A 9,411-nucleotide genomic window follows, 5' to 3' on the forward strand; every position below is an offset into this window, starting at 1 on the left:
GGGGATTAAGCCCTTGCTATTGGCATCATTTAACAATGGAAACCAGCCATCCATCCAACTGAGCTAACCAAATCAGGACCGCTTAATGTTAAACTGTGCCCTCTAATCTTGGATTCATGTCTGCAAGGAGATGTCCTCTTAGCATCCTTGCCCTCAGAATCCAATATGTTTCAGGAATATCTTGTCATGCCATACTTCAGTGTGTGACAGCCTAACCTTTCCTCCTAAGACAGACCCATTCATCCCAGGGAAAGACCTTCCTCTGAACTGTTCCATCATGTGTATGTCCCTCCTTAAGTGACCCATCTACAGAGGAACCTTGATTATCCAAATATCGGATTATCCGGCAAGATCACGATGTCCCGATGCTCGGCATTTGATTGTCCAGAATTCAATTAACCGAACAAAATATTCCCTGCCCGTGTCCTTTGGATAATCGAGATTCCTCTGTCCACCACAATGGTTTAAGAAGGCAGCTTACCAGGACCTCCAACAGGCCAGTCAGTGATGGGCAATCTATGCTGGGCCAAGCACCCCCATAACGGATAAAGTGCAATAAGGAGGCCAGAACTGTATGTGAGTTGCAGTCTCACCAATGCATTACACTGTCATAGCACCAACCCCATCCTACTTGAACACAAGCACGAGAATTCGGAGCAAGAGTAGGCCATTTGGCCCTTTGGGCCTGCTCCATCGTTTAACAAGATCATGGTTGATCTGATTGTGGCCTCAACTCCACTTACCTGCTCCCAGCCCCACACCCCCCCCCCCCCCCCCATCCTGCCCCCCCACCCATCAATCAACAATATATCAAAAAGACCAACATCTCTATTCACCTTCTCAATTACTTGTCGTTGACATATTGTGATGCACCCCATTGTTTGTCCCTTTGATGGTGTTCTTTCATCTGCTCCTTGGTCAATTGTTTGCCTAATTTTCCCTCAAATTATGGGATAAATGGAAATTCAGTCGACTTCCTCAGATAAGGAGAGATTTCTCTCTGATTCACTCATAGATGTAGGTGAATCTGGCCAGGTCAGCATCTATTGTCCCTCCCTAGTGGCCCCACAGTTAAGAGTCAAGCATGTGGGACTGGAGTCACAAAAGGGTGAGACTGGGTAAGGACAGCGGTTTCCTTGCCTAAAGGGAGATGAATAGTTGGCTTTTTCCCCAACTACTGACAGTGGGCAGTGGGTTCATGGTCACCATTAAAGTGATTTTTTAAAAATTGAATTCAAATTCTACCATCTGCCATGGTGTGATTTGACTCCCAGAACATTATCTGAATCTCTGAATTTCTAGTCAAACGATAACACCATAAACAGAGAGAGTGAGAGGAAGACATACAGGCTGAGAGAAATAAATTATAGGCGAATCATTTTTAACCTCAGTCAAACGCCATCCAAATGCAGAGTTAATATGAAGCACTATGTTTCTGTTTGTCTTCTCAGTACAAGCGAATAGAACTCATTAAAGTCATTAATGTAAGCATAAGGGCCAACAATACTCCCAAGTTCATCAACAGATGCAGTTGAGTAGATTTTAGAGCCTACTTATGTAATGTTTGCACTGAGACTACACCAACCATAACTAGTTGGTACAATCACTGAATCATACAGTACTGAAACGGCCCTCCTTAAGCCAGTTAAGACTCTCCAAGTGGAAGTTGGTTGAGGGGGTGGGGGCTGCTGCATTCTGAGTGACAGATTCATCAGAATACCCCCGAGACCCTGTCTGTGTCAAAATTGACAGAGAGAGAGAGAGAGGAAGAGATGTGTCAGGGAGATTTCACAGATCTGCCCCTTACTTTGTTCATTGAGTAGAGGAACAGCAACCCCTGGTGGCAGGCTCGGCAATCGCAGTGGCCTCGGGGCAGCGTTCGGACAGAGTGCAAGACAAATTAGAAACAGATTACAAGCACCTTCCGCAAATATTTCAAGCCAGGCATTCAGTGTCGATGTCAGATTCCAATCCCAGATGCAACAATTTACGAGCATTTAGAGGATTTATTATGTGCAAAGAATCTTCTGGAGCATTTTTGTTGCTTTGGGTGGCTTTCCCTCGCCCCGAGAGTGGGGTCAGGTTTCAGTATTGCTTTAACAAACCTGGAGGTTCTCTGTCGCCAGCTTTTTGGGACCGGGGTGGGGGGGGAGGTGGTTGACGTGTTAAATCAAGGCTCCATTCTCCCGCCCATTCGGACCAGGAACAGTATCATTCCGGCCAGAAGAAGCAAGGGGGCAGCTCCATCCAGTGTGTTCATCCCTCAGTCAGTGGTGTGGAAGTGGGTTTTGTGGGATCTTACTGTGCACACAGGGGCCGCCGCTTCCCTACAAGTGACTGCACGGGCTTTGGGGCATTTCGGGGCTCACACGGACACAGGATAAGCAGATGAAAACGTGTTGCTGGTTAAAGCACAGCAGGTCAGGCAGCATCCAAGTAACCGGAAATTCGACGTTTCGGGCATAAGCCCTCGAATTTCCTGTTCCTTGGATGCTGCCTGACCTGCTGTGCTTTAACCAGCAACACATTTTCAACTGTGATCTCCAGCATCTGCAGACCTCATTTTTTACCCACAGGATAAGCAGATGCCTGGCATCCAACGCTTTGCTCTTGAGCAGAGTTACCAGCCCTCATTGTTTTAGGAATCATAAGAGATCACAGTCCGGTGTATTTTAATATGGGTGTTCCCTACCCCCGCCATCTCGCCCTTGAAGGGGCCGTTGTTTTGAAGTTTTCTCCACGGGTTGTAGGTGTGTGATTGCAAGGAGACTATTTCCAGACTGAACTAACACTCAGCCACCTTTGTGCATATCAATCATATGGAAGCGGAAAATGACCATAGTACTTTCGGGACCACACAGTGATCCTAATACGTTGAGTATTGGATACACTATAGTTCACACCAATTACTGATCAGTTTCTATAAGATTTGGCATTCCTAATGAACATGTATCCCCTTCTTAACCTCTAGACTTTCTGACTCTGAGGCCATTAATCAGTCAGATAAATTTCAGTTCCCAGTGCCATCAGAGCTCTGGCGTCATATAGTGACTCCATTGTGACTGGGGTCGATTAGCTCAGTTAGCTGAATGGCTGGTTTGTGTCACTAGCAACCTGAGTGCCATTCCTGCACAGGCTGAGGTTACCATTCCTGACTCTCCTTCTCAAACTCTCCACTTGTTTGAAATGTGGTGCCTCAGGTTAAACCACGACCAGCAACTATCTGTGACTATGAGAGAACGGTCCAGGTGAACTTTGGTGATTGTACCTTTACCATTACAACTCCTTTTGGGTGACTGAACAAAGGCTTAATTCATGACAAACATAGAGTCATAGAGATGTACAGCACAGAAACAGACCCTTCTGTCCAACCCATCCATGCCGACCAGATATTCCAACCCAATCTGGTCCCACCTGCCAGCACCCGGCCCATATCCCTCCAAACCCTTCCTATTCATATACCCAACCAAATGCCTGTTAAAAGAACCGACTCCACTGGGACTCAAACCCAGAACCTTTGAATTTCTTGAAATTGCTAGAAGTCCAATGGGCTATCCGTTGTGCTACAGAGCCACTTTAGCACAGGAGTTGCTCAATGCTGTTCCTGAGCTGCCTGTGGGATAAGGCTCTTACACTCACCAATGTGTGCATGACTTGGTTGTTCCTCCAAGTGCCTTCATACCTGACCACTGACACAGAAACAGACAGGAGGTCATTCAGCCCCTCCAGCCTGTTCTGTCATTCAACTAAAACATGGTTAATCTATAACAACCATTGGTTCTCTCACCCGAGCCAAAGACAAATCCATCAACGTCATTCAGTAATGTAGGTTGCAAATGCAAATGTCACGTATTAATTTTAGAGATGGACAAAATGACCACAACTGTTCAGTCCAAGGTCCCTGGCACTGCCCAGTTAGGTGGAGAACTCAAAGGATGGAGGAAGGATCGGGAAGACCCTCAGAAACAAGAGAACCATCCGAGGCGCAGATCCAATAACCACCTTCCCCTCCCCACCGTCCCACCCCCACCCATCTCCTCAGGTACGGAGCCTCTGGGTGAATCCTTCATTGTAGCAAAATCAGCATTTTCCAGGGGATTACAAAACTGGCCAATCTTTCGGCAAATCCATCTGCCGAAGTTAGCTGATAAACGATATCAGTCATTGATGTAGGAAGATCTAATCATGTCAGTTGGACTAACCGGTCAACCAGCCCCTTTGAATGGGAAGGCAAATGATTTTAAAGTTCTATCACAAGTAGTGTTGTCAGATTAGGAATTATATACAAAGATGGTCAAGCATTGGCACAGCTGTTTGGAGTTTGGGTGAATATTGTCTGTGAAATGTCACTGTGAAGGAGTGATGTAGTGTGCAAAAGCAGAAACTCAGCAGGTCTGGCTGCATTGGTGGAGAGAAAGCAGAGTTAACGTTTCAGGCCCAGTGATCCTTCTTCCAGAATCTGCAGATCTTTGCTTTTTCATGGTCTAGTGTAGACTGGTATTGTGTAATCACTCCAGGGAAAGGTGTAGACGTTAAAACTAAGGAGTTAGGAATAAGGTAGAAAGTTGGGGAGGATCTTGGTATGGGAGATGAGTTACATGGGGGATGAATCGTGGAACAAAGTTATTACAAGCAGATCAGGAGAAACCTACACTTTGTTTGGCTAAGGAGCAATTATGATTTGATATGGACTGAAGCTGACCCAGCGTGTTCCCGCCAAGTATGGAGCTCCCAGGGCAGGAGTTCTGTCTGTAGTTGATGCTCTGAGTTTGGATGGACACACTGCAGTTTAAAATCAACTAGGCGAAAGTGAGGACTGCAGATGCTGGAGATCAGAGTCAAGATAAGAGTGGTGCTGGAAAAGCACAGCAGGTCAGGCAGCATCCAAGGAGCAGGAATATCGACGTTTCGAGCATGAGCCCTTCATCAGGAATTGTGAACGAATCCTGCCTGAAGCGTCGATGTTCCTGCTCCTTGGATGCTGCCTGACCTGCTGTGCTTTTCCAGCAACACTCTGATCTAGACACTTGCAGTTGAAGCCTCCCCTGATGATCTTGTGCAGCAAGCGGTCACATGTTTCCTGGCTCCGTGCTTAAGCTGTCCAGCTCGCCTGTGAAATGTGACACTGCCCTTTAGATCGCGGAGCTATGACACTGGTTGGTACATTTCATTCACAGAGCTCTCAGGTATCTGCTCCATGCTGTTGCTCTGACTTTCAGCTCCCTCTATAGCCTCCTTCACTTTCCTCTAAGCCTGCACTAATCAAGCACATTGAACATCAATCGTTAACAAACTCATATAATCGAACATCAAAGAATTAAACACTACTTTTACCCACTTACTGGATTGTGGTTTATGATGTTTGCAGTCAGTCAGAAAGGGCGCTATTGAGATGTGTGGAATGTATTCTTAAATATATAGAGAAAACTGCAATGTTAATGTAGATAAACGGAGACTAATCCAAAGAGCAGTAACTTTCTTTGGACCTCTCAATGTTTTCCCTTTCTCTTAACTTTTATCCAAGTGTTTTTTATTGGAAAATTTACCTTGCGTTGAGAGATAGAATGTGTCAAAGTGGTTCCCTTACTGTGCAAATTAATTGGAAAGGATTCTGCAGTATTTTCTTGATGCACTTGATTCCCACTGACTTACTTCAGGAGCAGTTTCGAGAAGACTCATATTTTCCTGAGATGAGGGGGTTCGGCTTGGGAGGAAGGGTTGAAGAGGTCAGGCCATCAGAGTTCAGACGAATGAGAGGTGATCGTAGTGAATCTGTGGCAGGGTAGATGCTGAGAAGATGTTTCACCTCAGGGGAAGGAATTCACAACAGGAAGAATGGTTTTAATCTCTCATTTAGTATGGAGCTCAGGAATTTATTTTCTCTTAGTCCCTGGAATTCTCTTACACAGGTCATTAAATATGGGCAGATTTCTCATTGACAAGAAAGTCAAAACTTATGGAGAGGCAGGAAGCAATGTTCCCTCTGAACTGGTTGGAGGTCGTCTCACATCGACCTCCAGTTCTGGAAGTTTCTGCCACATTGGAGATCCGCAGAATGAGAGGGACGGTAGACTGGAAGATGAGATCAAGTCCACAATCAGTTCAGATCTTTATTGACTGGTGGACTGAGATCAAGGGGCTGAGTGGCCTACTCCTGATCAAAACGCAGAGAGGTTCAAATGAAAATCGACTCAAGTGCACAGCGACTGGTGGCGTTCCCCAGAGATATCACAGATCAGAGCTTGATGTGCATCTGAGGGGCTGGGGAAGTGAGGGAGCTACACTCTGCAGTGTATAGAATGATCTGAGATTGTTTCTACTGGACACTGAGGGCTAGAACATTGACAATCTCCGCCAAGATGAATACAACTTTGAAGAACTTTTGTCTTAAATTTACCTTTTTTTGTCACATGAATTTACTTATGACTTCTGTCATTAATGTAGGCGCCATGGTAGGGCGACTTATAACATTTCTCATTGTATTTTTCTTGTAAAAGTACATTTGACAAATAAATTCTATAATCTAAAATGCTCACATAGGAAAGAATAGAGAAAGCAAAGTTTTTTGTTGAAAAAACAGAAGTCTCCTTCAGATGATTGACTGAGCTGAGATGGACCAGTGCTACTGTACCTAACCTTGTTGATAATTTTCTGTCTTGTTTTCCTGGTCTCTCCACAGTCTTGGTTCCTCTGATAGTTGCGATCCTGTCCCAATGAGCAGCGACAAGACCATCTGATACCTTCCTTGACACAAGTAAAAATTGACAGAGAGAGAGAGAGAGAGAGAGAGAGAGAAAGAAAGAGAGAAAGAGGGGGGAGGGAAACGGCATCATCGCTGAACACTGGGAACAGAAACAACAACCATCTGAGATGACTCAGACACGTTCGAGGAAGGAAACAAAAATATACAAACCAGTTCAGAATGATCTCTCCAACCATATAGGAATCGATTTTTCCACTCAAATTGGCAACCAATACCGTCACACATTGTGCAGTGTAACGTGGCTTTGAGTTTGGTGGGAGCATCTCACATTTGCATTTTATAAGGACCGTGATTTTAACCTGTTTAACCAGTATTAAAAGTAAAGGGTAAAGGTTACAGTGGACTCATAGCACACCAGAAAGATGGTACACAATCAACCCAGAATTGACGTTTTTTTTTAAAAAGGAAAACACTACAATCTGCAATGCAAATGCGACTATTATCTTTATAAGTGCCTCGTTCAGTATACATCAAATGCATTAAAGGCTTCATAAATGTATTCAAATATTTATAAATATATAGAAACTATACAAGAATAGACAATTAGTTATTCCAGCCCCAATTATCCCACCGAACTGTGCTACAGTCTCTCAAAATGTATCCTATATTGGACTGCCTTAACAATTAAATCTAAAAGTGACTGGATTTTTGGCCGTTTCCCCCACACTGTGCAGTTGAGGTGATGTCCAGCAGGGGGCGGTGAAAGTAACCCTCTCAATGACATGCCCTTAATCTCAGTGAGACTCTGGAAAGGGGGTGGAGGGCTCAGGTAGGAACCAGCTAGTCTCACGACCAGTGGAGGACTCAATGGTTCTAGTTGTTGCAAGCGCTGATCTTTCACCTTCCCCACATTTCCACCTCTCTCCGTACCACTAGAAACTCAAGTAGGACATTCAACACCAATAGTCCTTCCTGCCACGCCAGCCATTGCTGGCCCTTAGTAGCAGTGGGCAGAGCTGCATATATAGGCAGGTGATAGCTATATCACTTCCACTGCCCATTGCCCAAGCAGAAAGAAGCCTTGTCCCAGTTTGGCCACTGAGGCTATCTGCTTAACGGAAGGGGGTCGAAGAGCCTTCAAAGGGGTGTTGGGGGAATGGGGGCGAACGCTGTGGAAAGTGTAACAAGAAAGGCAAAGGGGGTTGGAGTGGAGCAAAGATAACAGAGAGATCAGGCACCAGCCCCTAAGATTACCTCCCCCCCCACCCCGTAGTGGAACACACAGGTGTGGACAGATGGACAGGTTTCAAGCTAGCAATCTTTTTCTCTTTCCCACCCCCTCCTCAGTGTCTTCCCTTAAGTCCTTAAGGTGTAAATGATCCTTCCACCAAATGGAAAGCTGAGTGGTACGAGTCCACAATGACTGGGTAAACTGTACACATGGAGCTCTGTGAAGGAAGAATGCTCATTGATGGAAATCCTGCACCTGTCCAAATTCACTCACTCTGCTCCCAAAAAGGGTTGCTCATATTTTCCATCCCGGACCTGATCGCAAGTCATCATTGATCAGGATTGAGATGTCAAAACAGAGAGGGACATGAAGACATGTTTAACAGAATGGGTAGGAGGGGGTGGCCAAAGGAGAGAGAGGGACACAGAGAGAGACAGAGAAAAAGGAGGTGTCAGTTTTATACAAGGTCCGATTCTTCAGCACCTCCTAACATTGTGTGAGCGGCTGGAGGAACGAACCTGGAGTTGATATATGTCCTCTCTGAGGTGCAAGCTACCAATCAGCTGCATGGTATGGACTCCATTACATCCCTCCCCTAGATTGGCTGGTGGGGATGGTGATAAAGGAGGGAGAGGGGCGGAGAGGGTAGGTATATGGGGGAGGGGTGAAGTCAGATACAGGGGTGGGGAAAATGGAGGAGGGGTGGAGGTGAATGGTGGAGGGGTGTACGTGGGGGTAGAAACAGGATCATCATTGGATCCAAACTTACGTACTTGAATTTTGATTGGGTAGAGGTCATCATGTGGTGGCATTGAATTCAACCTCAGTTCCCTCCCCACCTCCCCCCAAAAAACCTCCCCCCCATCCACCACCAAAAACTACAGCCTATCCAGACTGCCAACAGGAGGCAGGAGCAGAAAGCACAAGAGAGTGGGAGGTCCATGTTGCTGCTCCCAGCTCCCAATCCAAGCCCAGCCACCCTCCCCCAGAGTACCAGGGCCTGGTTACTGTATCCTGATGTATACCCAACAGTCCTAGGCCCTGTCCCCAATCACCTTGACCACCCTCACCACTCACCGACCCACTAAGACCGTGCAGTTGTTGTCCTGTCTCTACAGCAGTAAATGATTGTGCTGGTCTGGAGACATCGCCCGGAGGAGGCTGCCTAAGGCAGAGTCACTCGTTTTCACATAACATTGGGCTATAGAGAGGGAGGGAGGGGTGGGGTAGAGTGAATCTAATGGGACTCTTCCACGATGGACTGAACAGCCTCACCTGCTGCCCTGTGCCTCGCCATGATTACAATATCTGAGTGAGGAAGAGATTTGGCTTTAGCCCAATCTCAAAGTTCAAACTGTAAAGAATTCGGACCAGCTTCAGTAGCTGGAAATCTGAAATAAAATCCAGTCCCCTGTACTCGCTGCTCACAATGTAGTCTCTCCTCTAGATTGGAGTCTACGAAATGCAGACTGAGCAA

At 46.0% G+C, this 9,411-nt stretch overlaps 1 protein-coding gene across 1 annotated transcript in view; it reads left to right on the forward strand.

Annotated features, from left to right (window-relative positions):
* Nucleotides 1–8,564, forward strand: part of nfixb (nuclear factor I/Xb) — a 425,963-nt gene extending 417,399 nt beyond the window's left edge. Inside the window, exon 12 of the mRNA XM_060855041.1 lies at nucleotides 6,680–8,564. Within this exon, the coding sequence (XP_060711024.1) occupies nucleotides 6,680–6,694 (15 nt within the window). The 3' untranslated portion in view covers nucleotides 6,695–8,564. The remainder of the gene's footprint in view (nucleotides 1–6,679) is intronic.
* The last annotated feature ends 847 nt before the right edge of the window (nucleotides 8,565–9,411 follow it).

Source organism: Hemiscyllium ocellatum, chromosome 45 (genome assembly GCF_020745735.1).
Source record: "Hemiscyllium ocellatum isolate sHemOce1 chromosome 45, sHemOce1.pat.X.cur, whole genome shotgun sequence".
Lineage (NCBI taxonomy): Eukaryota > Metazoa > Chordata > Chondrichthyes > Orectolobiformes > Hemiscylliidae > Hemiscyllium > Hemiscyllium ocellatum.